The following is a 19,435-nucleotide window of genomic DNA, read 5'->3' as shown; positions in this document are numbered from 1 at the left end:
TAGTGCACAATACTATACCATTACGATTGCTCCTGAGGCATTGCAAAAAAGGACGTTAACATAAATTATGCAAATTGATTCATTCATAATGAACTACTGCAATAATAAACATGTATTGTGATAATTAGTTTCTTGTGCATTTATGTAATATGGCCACTTGAAGGAAAGTTAAAACCACATTTACAAGTATAGGAACAAAGACCATTATCGCATGGTTATCCATTGAATCCTCTTGACAGAACAACAACACCAGCAAAAACAATTTTTCGGGAAACATCAGATACTAGTATTGTACCCGTACCTGCTAGCATTGTCGTTTGGTAAGCGATGCTTTGCTGCTGGGCAACTGGGGTTTGTGTACCCCTGGTGACCTGCTCAGTAACAGTGGTTTCAGGATAAGTCGGCCGTTGTGTTACTTGAGGAAGTGTGTTCTGTGTGCGTATGACATGCTGAGAAAATGTGGCTCGTGGATAAGTTGGCCGTTGTGTCGGCTGTGGAACTGAATGCATCTGTGGAACTGTGGTCTGTGTACGTATGACGTGTTGAGAAACAGTGCTGGTTTCAGGATAAGTTGCCCGTTGTGTCGGCTGGTCAGAAGTAGGAATGTACATAGATGGTGTCTGTGAACGTATTTCGGCGTTAGTTACAAATGTTTCATGTCTCGGCGTCGTTGGTACCTCAGTAGTTGGACCTGGCGTTGGACCTGGCAAACGAAAATAAAAGAGTATTAGGCACACGTGTACAGCTTAGGACGATGCAACATCTACATACTATAACAACGCATGTGTTTGACATCTAATGCCTCCTTTATGACAATTCCTAAATACAGTACAAACATTGGGATAATGGGATATGCATCAAGTTCCACGGTATTATTTTCGGGATTCGCTGTAACTGGTGCGGGATGCTTATAATAGGTATATGGTGTGTGTGTGTGTGGGGGGGGGGGGGTCTCCCTTTCTGCAATAGATTTTTTTGTGATTAATTTCTATTTTGCATATATTATCATGCTAACAAAAACAAATAATGTTACAGAAGATATGAGGCTTTTCCTGCTCTCCCCAGAAACTAAATTTAGATAAATCAAAGGCTTAAGTTGTTGTTGCTGTTTATTTCGATCTCCAATTAGATTTTACATAAAACACATAAAGTACATAAAACTATAGAAAATAAGTTGAAATGCATGCCATGATAACCATAATGCTACACATGATCAAATACTTAACATAAGCTACAAATCATGAAGAAGAAAGTCGACAAAAAGTACATGAACTATTTTGTGATCATATACGGTTATACCAAGGGAAAAGCAGAAAATCGGGACAAGGAATGCAAATCTGGTGAAAGCAGTGCTGGTACAATGTATAACGTTTTGTACTTTTGTACATTTGCTTTACAGGAAGAACAGGACACAAACAAAAATCATCAAATGTATATTTGTATTTGACTGGGTACTACCTTGTGCTTCTGATGAAGTGTAAGTCAATAAATCATGATTAGAAAGGCAACATTTTCGAGAAAATGCTGGAGGTTTCCCTCCCAGTAATATTGATTTTGTCAAACTACTCATGTACAATAATACACCACTACGATTCCCCCTGAGGCATTGCCAAAACGACGTTAACATAATTTATGCAACTTTAATCATTCATTGAACTACTGTAATCCAAATATCATAAAGATCCGTCAACCAATTCTCGAGTTAATCCCCTCTAAAGGGATGATGCAACTACACATGCCTGTAGAAAAATTCCTGATATGCCTGCAAGATTTTGGGACTCCTTGTCAAACGGTCGCAAACCTATTAGGCTCGCCCCTGAGGCGTCGCCAAAAACAATTTTTCGGGAAACATGATATGGTACCCGTACCTGCTAGCCTTGTCGTCTGGTAAGCGGTGCTCTGAGATGGATGAGTTGGCCGTTGTGTCGGCTGGGCAGAAGAAGGAATGTGCATGGATGTTGTCTGTGAACGTACTTCGGTGTTAGTTGGAAATGTTACATGTCTCGGCGTCGTTGGTACCTCAGTAGTTGGACCTGGCAAACGAAAATAAAATAGTATTATTAGGGTGATTTGAAGTGAATCACCAACTCCAGACAGAAGGGTTTTCTCCATCTTACACCGCACCATCGCACGTGTGGGGGTTCTTTAACGTGCATAGGGTGTGACTCTCCCCATACACGGGACCTCCATTCAACGTCCTATCCGAGGGACGGCCCTACCCGAAGCTAGGTACTCATTTTCACCTGAGTAAAGTGAGGAAAGCAATGTAAAGTGTCTTTCCCAAGGGCACAAGATCGGTAACACGGCAGCTGGATTCGAACCCGCAACCTCTCGGTCACGAGGCAAACACAGTGCCACTGTGCTACGCGGTCCCACTTGGCAACTTATCTGTCCCTATTGGCCAAATTCTTCTAATTTTTTCATTCAGACGACACGTCTGCTTGGAGACTACGAATACGTGATATGTCTCACGTTTGGACATATACAAAGCAAGGTCCATATTCGGACAAATCTTTCACGATGTTGTCATAGCTTGCACTCGTGTTGATGGTGTAGGTACCGCAGAACATAACCCTATGGTCTGTGGCATCATTTCCATGGCAAAATGTGATATTTAAAAAAGGTATCTTAAATAAACCTACTGTAAAACGTCTTCGATGTTGCGATTATACCATAAAACGACATTTCGGGAGAACGAGTAGGTTCCTATTAACGATGCCCATACATCCATTCATATAACTTAACCTTTAGTTTAAGGTACACATTCTAATACGATATTTTGACACGAAAATTGTTCTCTGAAGGGTCCTACCAGGCATAAGGACGTTTTATCATGCTATAATTGAATCATCGTAGACGTCTTTAAAGTACCTTAAGTTTGTAATACGTAAATGACATGGAAATGATGCTACAAACTTAGACATTATACGTCAGGACCGCAGAATTCTACACGTTCACAAGTTTGTCATTTTGTACATCACTCTTGACTCACCCGAGCAGACCACACCAGCGTCCTCATTGTGCCCACAGTTATGTGTGCCCCATCCGTCGTGGCTGCAGTCTTCGATGTTTGTCTCGAAACCCGCACAGGCCACTTCGTCCAGCCAGATCGGGCCTGACCCCTCCCCGAAGGCTGCTCCCCATCGGGCCCCGATAGCGCCTCCGTATCCCAGCTGACGGCAGACCACGATGGCGTCGTTCATGTCAAAATTGTCGTCACAGACAGTCCCCCACTGTCCGTCATGGTACACTTCAACCCTGCCCTCCATGTACGAACTTGCTCCCACGAGTCGGATATCTGGGAACAATACGACCTTGAATGGAATCTTCACAACTTCTGGGTTCTCTTTATATCTGGATTCGATGCAAATATATTTATATTTCAGCCATACCACATATGTATTTGCTTTGTTTCTTTTTCTTCTTCTTTCTTCTCCTGTCCAATCTTTAAAGCGCTTCATCTCCGTCGTTCTTGGACCGAATGAAATTTGGCACAAGCCAAGGGTAGAGTGGGCCAATACCAAGGCGTTTTTTTCATATCTGCCTTTAAAATGATTTGTTGATTTATTTTTGGCAATTTTTAGACCAAAGCTGTATATTTTTGGCCCCCTGTATCCTGGTATTACATCTGAATGACCTGAAATTTGGTACAGAGGTGCCTTGATCATATGCTCATATCGATTCAATAACAGTTTTGGCATACAGTACAACAAAATTTTGCGCGATTTTTTGGCCATTTTTGGCAAAAAGGACACTTTTGGCTCCTCTACCCTAGTTTTACAACCAAATAACCTGACATTTTGGTAAAGGGTGCACAAGATATTTATTCAAATGACCCATTTATAATATTTGGCACGAACCATTTCAAAATGAGGGGTCAACAACCTCAAAGTCGAAAGTTTTCGCCCCTAGCGGTTTCCCTTGGGTGGAAAAGGCAATTTTGTGTCCTAGTTTGACAAGATGACTAACTCAAGAAGGGGTTTAGGGATCGTAATGGCTGTTGGTATGCAGATAGTATATTACCGGTTTTGGTATCATGATAAAATATTGAAGAGTTTAATCTGAGTTTAATAGAGGCGCGTTCATAACTTTTGGAAATGTATGTATTACATCATGTGCCTGCCATTGCATGCTATATATATATATATATATTGTTGATTAACTTCGAATGGATGACATTTACCTTTAGCAACCATTGTCTGGTGATAAAACTAAAAAGGGATATACTATGATTATGCATCGTCAATATGACACAAACGACATTGAATTAAGGGTTAACTAGAGTTCCACGAACACATCCCTTCGCCAAATAATCATGCATGCCTTTATTCAAGACTTTAAGGTCTTATTCATGTATTACTAAAGAGTACCTATCGCAATAGCAGACGACTGCATGACCGTTTGTTCCTCACAAACGCTACTAAAAACATAAACTGATCTTGGCAAGGGTGACAATGAAATTATGTTCACTGTTGTGATACTTTTCATTGCAACTTTCATAGTGCTTTGTCAAAATCATGTAACATGCATTGGCATAATACCGGTAGTAAGACTTATACCGGTAGATTAAAAATACTGGATCTTAAAGAGATCTACACATGCAACAATAGTTATTTCTGAGCTGTGCACACTTCAGACATCTAGGTGTCCAATACACCATTTACAAAGCATCGATAACAATGCATTCGAAGACAACAAGACCAAAAGTTTTCAGTATACTTTTTTTTTTAAATTTCGGGGTAGGCAGCTCGTCGTGGGACGAACACACTGTCACATTCATTGCCAAATTTATATAGATCATAATTACACATGCTCACGACACAAGACGAACATGATTCAACAACAATCTTGAATTTCTGTTGGTGACCTACAACTCATGTAAAAGTGTGAAGAACCGTTGCATAATAGCCCGGATCTACGACTGAATGGGCAAAATTGAACGTACGCAGCCATTTTCCCGCCATTTTTACCTTCGCCAAGAAGGTTACATTTTGGGTAGCGTTTGTGTGTGTGTGTGTATGTTTGTAGGAAAACACCATAACTCAAGAACGCCTGCATGGATTGTATTGATATTTGGTATGTGGGTAGGTCTTGATGAGACCTGAAAATGATTATATTTTGGGTCCCCTAGCGACTTGTTACGGTACTGCAGCGGAACTTCCTGGTTTGATATCTCAAGTTCTGAACATGCTGCAGCTATGATTTTGTAGTGGTAGACAGCTCTCGATGCCGAGAGTAAGTGGTGTATGGTTGGGCCCCCTAGCGCCTTGTTTTGGAACTGCAGGGCTGGTTTAGTGTCAGACTTTAAAAGGGAATAATTCAAAAAGGGGTTAACGAATTGTTATGATTTTTGGTATGTAGATAGCTTAAGTGATGCTAAGGAAATATTAACTATGCAAATTAGTATCTAATTTGCATAATTAATTAGGACATTTCATGAACACGCTCAGTTCCATTGTGGGACCATTGCAACGTGTGACATTTGTAACTGAGAAGGAGAAGAATATTGATTGATATATATTATGCAAAATAAAGACCTAATTTGCATAATTAATGAGAAAATGTTATAATTTCATTGTGGTAAATGACAGTAACTTCTTACTTGTTGCATTTGGAAGTTATGTACAGATGAACATCGTTGAACATCAATTATGCAAATGAGATCCTCATTTGCATAAATCATCAGAAAATGCGATAAAAGCCTTTTTCTTAACATAGATTGTGTACGTCTTGTGTCTAGTAGAGGAGATAATCAACTGATATAATTTATGCAGATGAGAACCTTATTTGCATAATTAATGACAAACAATTAAAACAGCAGTTGTAAAGAAAGGTAGGATTATTTGGCGAAGGTATGGGGTCGTGGAACTCTAGTTATATCTACGCTAGCAGTGAAGTGTTAGGTCATAGCGGTTGTGACGGACAGAAGTAAAATGAAAATTCTTGACAGTATACGTCCGTTTTCTCATGACATTTTGTATGCTCATGCAGGTTTATGTTTTATGCATTTACTGACAGAAAAGGAAGGAACATCAGAGGATGTATAAATGTACATAGCGGCAGTTAATTGTGCCGTGTTTCTTCCTACCGGTATTTTGTACCCCCTCCCAACCACGCGCTCGTTCGCCGTGTAATTCCGCGGCGTGTTACAATTACAATATTACGCTTTTAGCAGGACAAGAGTGGCAGAAAAGTTACACAGAAGAAGTGGCAAGGGTAACCTATAACAGCAACATGTAACTGGAGAAAATGATGCGTTGACAATTTGTCAAATCAGTATGGCTAGAGAAATCGTCGTAAACGTACCGGTATTATGATAATAGATGTTAGTCTCTACCAGACTCCGGCCTGGCACAGGCAGAATAGTAAATTATGATATAGGGACACAACATGAGGTCTTGCATTTGTACATGGGCATTCCACTCCATACGGGAGTGTTATTTTCCGATAGATATTAATTCTATTAACTTTAATATTACCTTTTTGGCGAAGGTAATGACCCGCCCCGAGGTGTATATGGTGTCATAACGCCTGGGCCTTTGCTATAACCACCGAGTAAAATGAGGTTATGAGCTCATGAGGTGCCTACAGAAGTCTTTGTGTGAATCATGAGTACTAGTATCTCTAGTTCGAAGCTGTGAAACTGTTGATCACTCACGAATCAGCAACTGGGTCCCACAGTAGGTCAGGTCGCACATAGGAGCGGGGGGGAGTTTATACACGAAGTAGCCGCCGCTGCAGGCCCGCACCTGGATGGTTGTGTCCCACTCACAGGTGTCACCACTGTAGTACGCACACACCTGGCGGGAGACTTCACCGTCAGCAAGGGTGGGATGTTGTCCGTTCATCCACATCGGGGCGGCGGAGCTGCACATGTACGTGCTCGGTGGTGCCTGTGTCGGCATGACATCTCCCGCAGCACCCGTGAAGCGGTACCACTCTCCGGCAAACCCACTGTCACATCTAATCTCTCTACCATCATTGGTCTGTTGAACGTTGCGCCATGCCTCATTCAGTTCGATGTAGTTGCTGGGCATGCATGGATCTGAAGAAAAAGCTGCAGGGATGGATAGAATATATCAGAAATCGGTCCTCCAATTGAAATGTAAACATGTAACTATATTTTGTGTGCAGTCTTGTGATTTTTTGGTAAACCATGTAGAAACCAACAGTATTCAGTCGTACATGTATCACTACTGTACTGCACTTTTTTTTACAATAGAACTTTACAATACCTACGCGTTGGGGTGTATACTACGAGGGGCATTCAATAAGTAATGTCCCTGACCCATTTCCCATAGCAGGAGATTAATGAAACTTGGCACAGTTATTAGTCTTTCTCTTCATAGGAACCACCCAGAGTTTTGCATTTCTCCCATCATTTGATGTAGCTCTGGACACCGTTCTTGTAGGACATCCCAGGTTGGTCCTCCGACAGATGCCTCATCAATGGCAGAAGAGGGACGACCAGGTCTGGGAGCTGTTTCCACAGACTTCCGACCTTGTTTGAATTCAGGATGCCAGCGTTTTACAAGGTCATATGATGGGGCATCATCACCATAAGTTTTTTTCATTTCATCAAAAGTCCCCTTTGGTGTGCGTCCTTTCAAATACAAAAGCCGGATCACTGCGCGACACTCAACTTGCTCCATTTCACACCTGGTCCATTTCACACCTGACTCAGTTCAAACACCAGTAAATCAGTAACCACAGTTAGTTCAGAGCTGTTTTTTGCAACATAACCTATAGAGATATGACTCATTACACATGCAAAATTTCATCTAGATCAGACAACTGGAAGTGGGTCAGGGACATTACTTATTGAATGCCCCTCGTAGCACTGTGAGCAGGGCAGATGTATTGAAAGTAAAATGATATACTAGTACTCACCGCTAACGGGTACAGCCAGAATGAAGATTGAGAGACAGAGTGCTGGCAGTACAGTGTCGTCCATGGCTGTTCATGGTCCGTTCTGTTCTATCGAGCCGTGGCCTTGGCGCTGCTAAGGCCACAGCAAGTAAATTTTATGGCTGACATCCTCGACTTAAAAAATAATGAGATAGCGCGAAAAAACCCACAAGATGGGTAGAAAAAAACAAGATGGCAAAATTTTCAAAATAGACACCATAAACGTTGTAACAAGAATTGTCACAACAAAAAACATGTACATGGCATCACAACCAATGAGGCATTCATTCCTGTATTTTAGAGTAGTAAAAATGGCACTAGTTTGGTAGACCTGTATCACTAGCCATGGTGGCAACTTCACTCATACCCTGGGGGCCATCCGGGATCAGGCAGCTAGGACAGTTTATTCGGTGGCCAAAGACAGCTAAGTCACTCCCCCGAGCGCTAATGTGAGGTCGGTGGGCTGACTGCCTTGGCTCCCCGAACAAAACTCGCTAGCTACCCGGTCCTGTCTGGCTATCAGGGTACTTTACTTATGGCTTCCATATTGGTGCCACTCTTACAACTATCGAACTAGTTTCACTTCTGCAACTACAGTCAAGGCTACCTCTCTAGTGTCAATTCTTCAAACAATTATTAGGTATAACACCCATTTTGGTCTTTCAGACCAAACCTGAGAAAATTTTTTTTTCTGAAATCAGGCGAAAATCAATGAGCGCGCGGATGTCATCCATAAAATTTACTTGCTATGGCCTAAGCTTAAATACACGCAGGTTGACAATGAAGTGAAAATTGAGTAATCATTGGTAATACCGTTGGCGTTAGAAATGCATTTTTTTTTACCTAATTGTTGATACCTTGATTGAAAGGCGTGAGAAATACACTTGTTGTCCGGGAGTCGCCACAGCTTACAAGGATTATAGTAAGTGCGGTTGAAAATTGGAAAATGTCCGTGGTATTAGGCATCCTAAGCAATATTACAGCATTAAAAGTGGAAATATTCTGAATAAGGCAATCTGTATGATGTTGACATCTACTGCAATGTATTCTCACATTTACATCATCATTTCATACTTTGAGAGGTTAAAGACGGCCCAGAGACAAGTCGCATGAGGATATTCCTTATTATTGTAACCCCCAAAAATTAGACCTTGAGCAGTAACCCCCCTGTGACTTGTTTCTACGCAGTTTTTAACGGCTCAAGTTATGAAATATTGATGTAAATGCGCTGAAATAGTGCATTAGTTGTCAATATCATACAGACTGCCTTATTCAGAATATTTCCACTTTCAACGATGAAATATTGCTTAGGTTGCCTTTAAACTACCACACAAATTATGACAGGCACGCGGTCTCCAAACTCCACTGATTTCATCCCAACCACTATTGGGACATTGTGTGCTAATTTGACCACAGAGGACATGGCGAAGATGTCATTTTGTCCAAGGTCAAGAGGTTTGTTAACAGCAATGTTTAGCGCAGGCAAAGCTGTGAAGCAAAAATCACTTTGCGATTTTACATAAACAATCACAACTCAATTTAAAGTAGAAAAACCAAGGACATTATATAATGAAATGTCCTTGGAAAAAGTAACACGTCGGTCTGTTTGTTAAGTCTGTAGCTCCATGCGAATTCGAAAAAAAAAATGGCGTATGTTTTCAAAAGCTGTGAAGACTGCCTTCTTCAAAATGAAACTGTTGGACTGTCCAGACCGCAGACGACCCGATGTTTGCTTACCTCTACAATTGATGATCTCATTGATGTATTACTCGAGTGGGTAACCTAAAAGAGATCCGGGCCAAAAAATAAACGGCTGCATGGACGCGTGTTTTTTGGCGGTGAGAAATTCCCTTTTAGCCAGCGGAACTGATCTCAACAGTTAGATTGATGAAAGCTTGTTTGTAACTGAAGAAATTAGCAAGTAAAGTTTTGCAGCCGCGCGCTAGGTCGGAGGTACACAGTCCTGGGTTCTGAGTGGTGCGGCTGTACACTAACTGCGAAAAAGTGCCTTTTGTGGTGATTGACTAATCGTAGTTTGTAATTGCTAGAAAAATGAACCTACGCATAGTTGACGTTGGCAATTTTTTCCCACGATATAGGGTAAATCTGCTAAAATTTCACGTAGCTTCATTATGATCGCGCCCATTTAAACCACGAATTATAACATAGAAGTCTACGGGAAGAAGAAACTCATCAATGATACCTTATAGATGCGGTAGATGCTACTCCAGAACATTTAGGCCATTCTATTTGATCATACGAATGACATCCTCTGGGAACCCCAAAACTGATGAGAGCGTGCGAATAAAAACGTATGACCAGAAAATGTTGCCTTTATATTGAAATAAGTGGTCAGGAAATTTACACAAAATGATTTAACCCAGTGTCATGGCATAAAGAATATTTAATAGATTCTTTCTTTTTCTTGTTCTGATTGAAATGTGCCAAATATCGACTCTAGGTTCGAAAAGAAAAAAGGCCGACATTTAATTGAAAAAAAGAACATAATATTCCTCTTCCGAAGTAGTATCGAGTGTAACATAAATGGGTGAAATAAAGACAGTCCTAACGCGTACGCTTGTTCACCTTTAGCCGCGGGTTAACCTATATCCGTTGTTTTTACAGGGTATTAGGGCTATCAAATTGATGGACGGTTGTTTCAAGCTGCAATGTTTTGAAATATTGCAATTTGAAACCATCGTCCACGCTTTTCTTTCATACAGGTTACATGGAGGGATTCCAAGAAATGGGCAAAATTCATATCAAACTTATCAATAAATGATATTTATGTAATTTCAATACCTTGCCTGACATATATAAGATAAAGCCCTTCTGAATAGTTGGTGTTATTTAGACACTCGAGTCTATGTATTCAATTTGAAACTAGTTCCAGCACTTCTGAACTGCACTTCCTACCATTTCCGCTAGTCTGGCCTTGTGACAGCCAGGGTCCTTTAATCCCAAAGCAGATGTAGTACGGCAAAAATTCTTGAAACTCACGGATGTCTTGTCACTCTACGCCTATTCACGAAATTTTACTACTGGACAAAAATGAAAGCTTGACATCCTGATCTCTTTGACGAGGGTTTTATGAGAAACAAGGGCCTGTGCGTTTCTCTTCATACTGGAGTCAACTGATATATTTCTCAACCTGTGATATGGGGAGTAAAATATGTCTTTTAAACGAAAATTGGTTAAAAAGCGCGTAGCTACAAATACCATTCATGATCAGGTATATTTTTTCAGCATTGTGATTTTTCGTGTTCTATGACGAATTTTGGAAAGCTTTTTTGGTAAACATGTGTCCCAGAAGAGGAACACGAAAAAAAAAGAGAACAAAAACATGATATTCCATTCATTTCCTCGTATTGTGTAGTCAATAAGCCTCAAAGAAGGGCGTCGTAGTTCATAGCCCACGTCAGCATGACTTAAAAACAGAAATCTCAAGTTACATCTAGACAATATAGTTACCTGGTTACCAGAACTCCAACAAAGGAGTATGTACCCGCCTATTGGTGTGTCTTGAGGTTCCGTGGCGTGCGTCTAAACCTGTGGTGCGCAGTCTGGAAAGCGCACTTGATCTAGCGCACAGCGAATTCTCAACGGTAGCCACTTCCGAGCGGAGGTGGCTCTTTACGAATCAAGACAGCACTTGTAGTTGAACCATGTTGTCGTTAGTGGTAGCAGTTTTCATCATCCTCGCTGCTTCGCAGTCAGGTAAGAAAATATCTCCAATTTTCAAAAGACATATCAAGATTAATAGGGAAAGTACTAGGAGCGTAATTAAGGGTGTACGTAGTGGCTTAGTTAACAATTATGTTCACCAGAAATTTTTCGGGCATATTTCAGTCTTCACAATAGTATTCTAATGCTTTAATGGTGCGTTTCGTAAAATAAAAAAACTAGTCTTGCGTTAACCTTTTTAACGCTTCTACGTACGGGGAAACTTTTCTGTGAAAATTAAGACTTCCACGAGAAAATGGTGACCAGGCAATGAGGAAATGACAAACATTAATATTCAAATCTAGGCTGAATACAATTTAAACCCTGGTAAAAAATACTGTACGATGAGAACAACTCATGGGACACTAGTTCACTTTGTCCCCCTTTCTCTACCTGGGTACTCTAAAGTATTCCCAGGTAAAGTGCATTGACAGCGTCTTGTATTATAGTAACGTGGGATGATGAATATGTTTAGCATTGGCCGAAAAAGTTGACGGCAAATACGGACTATGCTGTTTATACCCCTGTCGCATTTTCCGCGATTTTCGGCCGATCGCCATGATCGCTGGAAGGTCGGCCGATCGCTGGAAGGGTTGCGAGTATTTTTCGCCTGAAAACCGTCCCTCTCACATATAAGTGAGGCTCGGTCGATCACCTAAGAATTATTTTATGATAATGAGTATCACATGACATGGTGCCACCTCTTAGACCCGGACGAGGTAAAACAAAGCATTGATAAAAAGGCAATAGTTCAATCAATTTTGATGTCTTAGATGTGGGAACCTTTTTTATTATCTAATGGACCGCACGGGTAGAATAGAAATGATCACAGGAAAAGAATTGTGTGACAAGCCCAGTCCGCATACTAATACAGAACTACAATGACAGAATTAGTCTCTAAATCAAAGGAACTGACCGACGGGCGTACGTCATTAGATTTTCGACCGACGAGAATTAATTCTCTCTCTACTCACCCGACCCCCCAATGCTCTGCGACTATTCGCCGATGTTAAGAACAAGTTTCGCTGCACACCTAAAAATTACCGACGATCGATGACTAAAAATCTCGCGCTGATCGAGAAAACACCGGATGCCTTACTGTCGGAAGTGTCATTTAGAGCTCGCAGACTCGTCGTCCGATCGATTTTCGCGCAAAAGCAATATGAGAGGGGTATTATGAAACCTTCACTTCGATTAACGTTTCTTTGTTACAGCATTTTTCATGATCATGTCTCCGCTAAGTTATCTTTATCAATAATCGAGAACTGGTCATTAGGGTTAGAAAAATTATATATCATTCAAAAGGCCGGCATAAACGTTTAGATGATAGGATACAATGCTAATCATATATTCAAAACAGCGGGTATATGTCGACTAATGCTCGCACTCGCATAAGCCTATCTGGTGCTCGATCCGTGACTGTGTGACTGTTAACATCACAGTTAAAAGGCGGGTGTGTAAAAGGATCGATAGTCCGCTGGTATGGTAGTAGTCCGATCGGACTTGCTATCAGTTCCCCCTTTGAATATTATTTTCTGGCGACGGCACAGAAGTTTGAAGACCAATACCGTGTAGAGATGACAGGAGAAATAGTGTAAAAAAATGCACGCAACAGTTCCTGTAATGCGCAAAAGTTCGTTTAACGTTATATCTTCATGGATCGGTGCTGGCTATGCTGAAATGTGAAGGATAAAGGTGAACTAGTCGTTTCCTTTGGGCAGGACGAAAATAGCTACGAGCCAAGGGCGTTCGGTATCAAGCATTGACTTTTACTTCCTATATGTGAAACAAGACAATTGGAAACGACTTCTATTTCATGTTCAATACCACAAACTTAACTAAGTAAACTGATCAAGTTTCAGAATCGAATGAATGCAGATATTACGGACATATGGTACAGGAGGCTCCGAGCTCTGTCCCACTCATTTGAATACATGTACATATTAGGACTGAGATCTAAAGTCTTGATGAACATTAGACATTCCACCCTACTGTCACCCAGGTAAGCCAGGTCAGATCCGTGCTTGTGCATCAAGCCAAAAGGACACCTGGGCGAAGAAATGCACCGATTGTTGACTATTTTGACTGTAACCATGCAAGACATATTGTAAGGACAGCACAGTGTAGTTTGCAGGTCAACAAGACAAAATAAAGACTGGAACAAAAGTCACCAAAGCATCGTCAACTCCACAAGGTGTTTTTATCACCGTGAAAGGCACGTACGTGACTATGCCAACAGCAGGACGAGAAACAAAATAACTGGTAAAACTTCATGCAGAACGTAAACACTGCGTGCAGTGACTATAATGGACGTAGCCTACAGATAATAATATCACTGTGTGCTGTTTGTAAGTAGTTGTATGTCTATTGACGAACATTCATTAACTGTAGTATCGTGAAAAAAAGGCGGCTGCGTTTGTATATGTGTGTGTGTGTGTGTGTGTGTGTTTGTTTGTTTGTGTGTGTGTGTGTGTGTGTGTGTGTGTATGTATGTGTATACGTGTATGACTATCCTTCTAACGTTATGTATGCATACATGTATGTGTTTGTGTATATGTATGTGTGCGCATGGCTGTGGGTACATAATCTGTGTGTGTGAGCTTGTGTTTTGTGCATGCGTATGAGTGTGTATGCGTATACGTGTATGCGTGCGTGTATCCGTGAGTGTACTATACATTTGAGTGTGTGTGCTATTAATATAATGGAGAATTTCGAAGAATTAATGTCTACAAAAGCATAAGTCAAGGGTGTCCAGAGCCACCACAGAAGTGTTAACGCCTCTGCACATGACTGGCTCTGTATCACAGACACTTTGAGACTTAGTTAAAGGGCATGACCGTCACTCTCTCCGGCAATCTTACAAAGCCACGTCAACGGACCGTTCTTTACAAAACAGTTCTGAATAGTCCACTGTTGTTCTTGACCAATACAAAAAGGCTTTTCAGCGTTTGAAATGCAAGACGAATATGGATGTGTATAGTTTGCCCTGACAAAATGTGTACAGAACTAGAAAGGCCGACATTTGCTGATGAGCAAATACAGCACTTGTCAATCCATCTCCATCCCAATGCAAAAACGTAATGTTCCATATCACCGTTTTGCAGAAATTGACCTAGAACATCATCCCACTCCAAAAAGGACTTTTGATATGTGTGGCAATAAAAACTATTGCCATAGCGATGTTTTATTGTATATGAGTATTAATGATTGTTGTTGTTGGTGTGTTGTATTAGTGTTCTATCCTTTCGCCTGGCTGAATGTATGAAGATTGTTTTATGCGATGGATGTTTGTAGGGAATTGCTGTTAACAAAAAAGGTGATCTCTTGTGTGAACGAAGTCAAGTGTGTGCATACCGTACACATGCTCATACCAAATTACAGGTCATTTGCTTTTAATACAAATGCACGGGAGCCAAAAACTATATATTTTTAGTCTAAAATGGCAAAAAAATGTAAAAAAATCACCAATTGCAAGTAATGTATACCCGAAGTGAAAATAGAGTACTGCGGGCACATGACCTACACACATTTATTCCAAATTTCAGGTCATTTGGTTTTATCGTTTTATCTAATACAAGGGCATTATATTTGTAGTAAAAATTGCAAAACATCTCAAAATAACTCATTTTTGAAGTGATGCATGCAGAAATGTTTATTTATTTATTTATTTGTTCAGCTGTTTACAAACAGCCAGGGCTGCCCAACTAGCCGTAGGCTATTGTCAAGGGCTAACCCTGTACATGTTCGCACATGTTCGCACACGACGGGTTATACCGCCCCTTACGGGGTGACACACCCGTCCGGGTGAATGATGTAAATCACCATGTGGCTGATACGAGACAGAGGTTCGCCAGGCCTCCATCCGGGTGCTTTAAAGTGAATCACCAACTCCCGACAGAAGGATTTGCACCAACGCACACCGCACCATCGCACGTGTGGGGGTTCTTTAACGTGCATGGGGTATGGCTCTCCCCATACACGGGACCTCCATTTGCAAAAATGTTGATGGCGTCCTGTGTCCAATACACCTCTACCAAATTTCAGGTGAATAGGTTGTAATACCAGGGTACAGGGACCCAAAATATATTTTTCGGTCTACAAATGACCAAAGAAACTAAATAAAGTTATTTTCAACACCTAAAAAAAGGGGCATTTTTACCTCCATACCAAATTTTAGGTCATTTGGCCCAAAAATATGAGAAAGTTGAATCCATTTGAAGATTTGACGATAGAAGAAGGAGAAGAAGAAGAGACCCGACAAAAATATTTCAATATAAAAAGAAACTGTTATATACACGGCTTTGTTGCACACTGCTTCATAAACGTCAAAGTTGGGCATCGATTTCGTCTCATCTTCCTGAGTTAACTAGTTACAAATAGTCTTTACATGATGATTATCCCCAGAATAATAAATTACAACCTTTGCGTCTATGTGAGAACTAAACAAATGCTGTCTACTTCGTACAGTAAGCAATTGCCAGATCAAGAGACCAAATAAACTGTGTATTGCAATATGATCCAATGTTCTCATATCGAGTTCAGGTGACCGTCACGTTCGAATGACATCATGAACAAAATCGAGGGGGCCTAAACTACCTACAACGTTTTTACATTTCTTGGTTTGAATTACTATGTACACTGTGAAATTAAGTGTCTCGTAATTCGTGGCATATTCTTGTTGAGTTCAAACTGCATGCTATGTTATTGCAGTTTGCTTGTGCACTGGCGTAGCTAGGGAAATACAGTACATAGAAACAAAGGTTATTTTCCGTTTCCTATGCCGTAGGGACTGCACAAGAACCCTGTGGCTGCACTGGCTACACGACACTCAGTGAACCGCACCGCAGCACTGCGTACGTTCCCACTAGAAGTGAGCCACTTCTCTGTGACGACCTTCTGCCAGAGGGCTGCTATCGATTCACCCACCGCCCGGACATAAAAATTCCAGAGGCCTGCGTGGAGCCAAATCACTGCGGTACCTTGGCACCAGTGTGGTTGGATGGCGCGCATCCCACCGACGACACATATGTCACTCGCTTTGGCTGTATCAATCAGGGTATTCCTGGCGACTGTTGCACGGACGAAGTGGATATCGGAATCAAGAAGTGCACAGACGAAGATGGAGCCACATTCTACGTGTACCGTCTCACCCCCACTCCTGGATGTGACATAGCCTACTGCGGAGGTAAATGTTTCTATTATGTTGTTGAACTTTTCGACTTTAAGCGAATAACCAAGCCCCCCCCCCCCCCTCCTTGTCTTCCTAGTTATATTTCAGCCATACCATAGGTATGTTGAAATATATTGTATTCGTAATGTTCTCTTCTTTATATTTCAGCCATACATCAGAGCCATACATAGTATGGTGAAATATATAAGCCTATTCGCAATTACCGGCGCGAAAATGCATGACGGGTAAAATCCGCCATTTGGGGAGATAACTTGCCAACCCAGTGTTGCGTCACGCGTGTGTAGTGTCAGCGTTTGTTTAGGGAGATGGCGCTCCGCGCCGCGCCGTGCGGCGCCGCAGGTGTTCCCACCTGACAGATACGAACGTACACCTCTTCTAAAGAAGATTCTAGAACTGTCAGTTAAGAATAAAGATAATTTTAAGTTTTTGAAGTCTGGTGTAAGACGTGTGTTTGTGTTTTACTGACAGTATATGAAGTAAGTGGAGTTTTTTTTTCATTTTCGTTCCGGCCGTAATGGATGAGGAGGCGGAAGTTTATACACATGAAGAGCTAAGACACAGGACGGTTCTTCATAGTTATACTGCTAATTTGCTAATGCAGTTCTAGAATTGATTGGTTCATGGCAGTTATAAGCTCTGATTGGTTCCTGACAGTAGAAAAAGAAATGAAAAGAAGACACCAGCAAGAGCAATTTTATCCATATCGGGAAAACATAATTATTGTGAGCTCCTACTGCTAGTTTGTTAGTTTGTCTGTTCGATAAATCATTTCCCATTACACAAGCCACTTCATGAACAAAGGCAAAAGTAAGATCCCGTTGATTTTATTCCAAAAAATATGTTCCTACATCACCACCAGTATGGCAGCATAAATGTACAGAACTCACAACTTAATGTATGAAAAATGTTTGAGAATACATTTGAGGACATGTTACAGAAAGGATCCACTTTTATCTATTACATCTTCATTACATTGTCATTATTATCATCGGTCACAGTTTCCTGCTATCACAACATAATCAGTAAAGGATCATTAAAAAAGTCACTGGCACTCAGCTGCCAGCAATTCAATATAGTTCATCTCTGCCAACTTGAATGGCTTGTATGCCAACTGTTTATTTGACCAAGTCTGGCTGCAGGTTCCGAACCAATGCAGCACAGACCTTGATAATGTCATCTACTGCTGACATGAGTGTTATGGGAAATGTACCCTCCAGGATTTTGAAGTCCTTAAGTCGATTGTTAGCACGCTCTACGCGGATCCTCAAGTTTGCAACAGTTTTTGTTTTCTTTACTTTGTCTCTTGTCATGTGTCGCCTCCCCTATGCTGCTGGTGGTATTTCTAGTGTTGCATTCAGCAGCATCAGGTCCTCCTGTCCTGGATTGGAAATCCCCTATCTGCCATTATTTTTATAACGTCATTTGGATCAACCAAATCTAAAAAGCCACAGTCCCAGGTAATGAACACATCAGAGGCTCTTCCGCCATAGGTCTTTGAAAGAAAGGAGATGTGCCCATTTGGTGTGATCCCTACAAACGGCTTTAAAGTATTGTGTTTTTATAGTCATACCATGTGGAGGCTTGTAAGTCTAAAGATCTAGGTCTCTCAATAAATATTTCTGTACAATCAATTATGCATCTTATTCTACTACATTGTTTCTTGAACTGTGGTGGCAAGGTCTTGGAAATTGCAGCTCTACTTGGCCATACTATCAGTGGTTGTAGTGTGACAGACAGGAAGCGAACCCAAGTGTTGGCAATCTGTGAGCAAGAACAGTTTTGTCCGACCATGGGTCTTTCTTGTCAGTGGGAAATGCATAGCTGGAAAGGTTGGGGACAGTTGCATCATCAAAATCCTTTTCTTGTTCCATGTTTTTATTTGGACATGTCCCTGACTTCCTTTTTTTAAAGTTGATACAAGAAGGTTGAAACCGCCTTGGTTGATATGTTCCATTACCGCAGCCGACCACTGCACACAGCCTCATGTTGAACTCCGGCACCTTAAAAAAAAAGAAGAAACATTAAAGCAAATATCAACACTTAAACAAAAAATACAGCTTTAAAGCGCAATACACTTCAATGCACATTCTACATGCACCCCTCCCCACCGTCACGTTTGCATAACTTGCAGCGACCTTGCTTGCACATGTATTAGTACAATTTTTCAACCTAAAGCACCAGTTTAATACTAATACCGACATCCAAGCCATTCACTGCGATTATTTTTCTAATCGAAGTGTTGGTCACAGTACGAAAGCTCCTCAGTCAGTGCAAGCGGGGTCATGTCCGGACACGAGAGATCACGAGACAGTGACCATATCGGCTTTCATTATTGTGAAGACACAAGGTCGTGCATTTTAGCTAACATTTTTACGGTTTATAACATACGTAGGTTAAAATTTCCTAATTATGTCACACTGGTAACCTTTACAGACAAAAACCTGACTGTAGTGAGAATGGACAAAAATTCTAGAAGTAAGCGGCAAAGATAGATGGCTTTCTTTCTTTCTTTCTTTCTTTCTTTCTTTCTTTCTTTCTTTCTTTCTTTCTTTCTTTCTTTCTTTCTTTCTTTCTTTCTTTCTTTCTTTCTTTCTTTCTCCTGTCAAATCTTCA

General features: G+C 41.0%; 3 protein-coding genes across 3 annotated transcripts in view; 1 reads left to right on the top strand and 2 right to left on the bottom strand.

The window, feature by feature from the left end:
- Window positions 1-1,005: 1,005 nt before the first annotated feature.
- On the bottom strand, window positions 1,006-3,375 carry LOC118403494 (galectin-3-binding protein A-like). The gene is made up of 3 exons (XM_035802217.1): window positions 2,993-3,375; window positions 1,869-2,033; window positions 1,006-1,010 (listed from the first exon to the last, which is right to left on the bottom strand). The coding sequence occupies exons 1-3, from the start codon at window positions 3,267-3,269 to the stop codon at window positions 1,006-1,008; spliced, it is 447 nt and encodes a 148-aa protein (XP_035658110.1). The 5' UTR covers window positions 3,270-3,375.
- Window positions 3,376-6,650: 3,275 nt separating this feature from the next.
- Window positions 6,651-7,037, bottom strand: LOC118403493 (oncoprotein-induced transcript 3 protein-like). Its single transcript, XM_035802216.1, has one exon. It carries the CDS (start codon window positions 7,035-7,037, stop codon window positions 6,651-6,653), a length of 387 nt encoding a protein of 128 aa, XP_035658109.1.
- A 4,433-nt stretch (window positions 7,038-11,470) lies between these two features.
- The window catches only part of LOC118403492 (von Willebrand factor D and EGF domain-containing protein-like), a 45,240-nt gene continuing 37,275 nt past the window's right edge, over window positions 11,471-19,435 (top strand). Inside the window, exons 1-2 of the mRNA XM_035802215.1 lie at window positions 11,471-11,625; window positions 16,418-16,816. Coding sequence (XP_035658108.1) covers window positions 11,574-11,625; window positions 16,418-16,816 — 451 coding nt within the window. The 5' untranslated portion in view covers window positions 11,471-11,573. The remainder of the gene's footprint in view (window positions 11,626-16,417; window positions 16,817-19,435) is intronic.

This window comes from Branchiostoma floridae, chromosome 16 (assembly GCF_000003815.2).
Source record: "Branchiostoma floridae strain S238N-H82 chromosome 16, Bfl_VNyyK, whole genome shotgun sequence".
NCBI classification, from domain to species: Eukaryota; Metazoa; Chordata; class Leptocardii; order Amphioxiformes; family Branchiostomatidae; genus Branchiostoma; species Branchiostoma floridae.
This window is presented reverse-complemented; position numbering and strand designations above follow the sequence as displayed.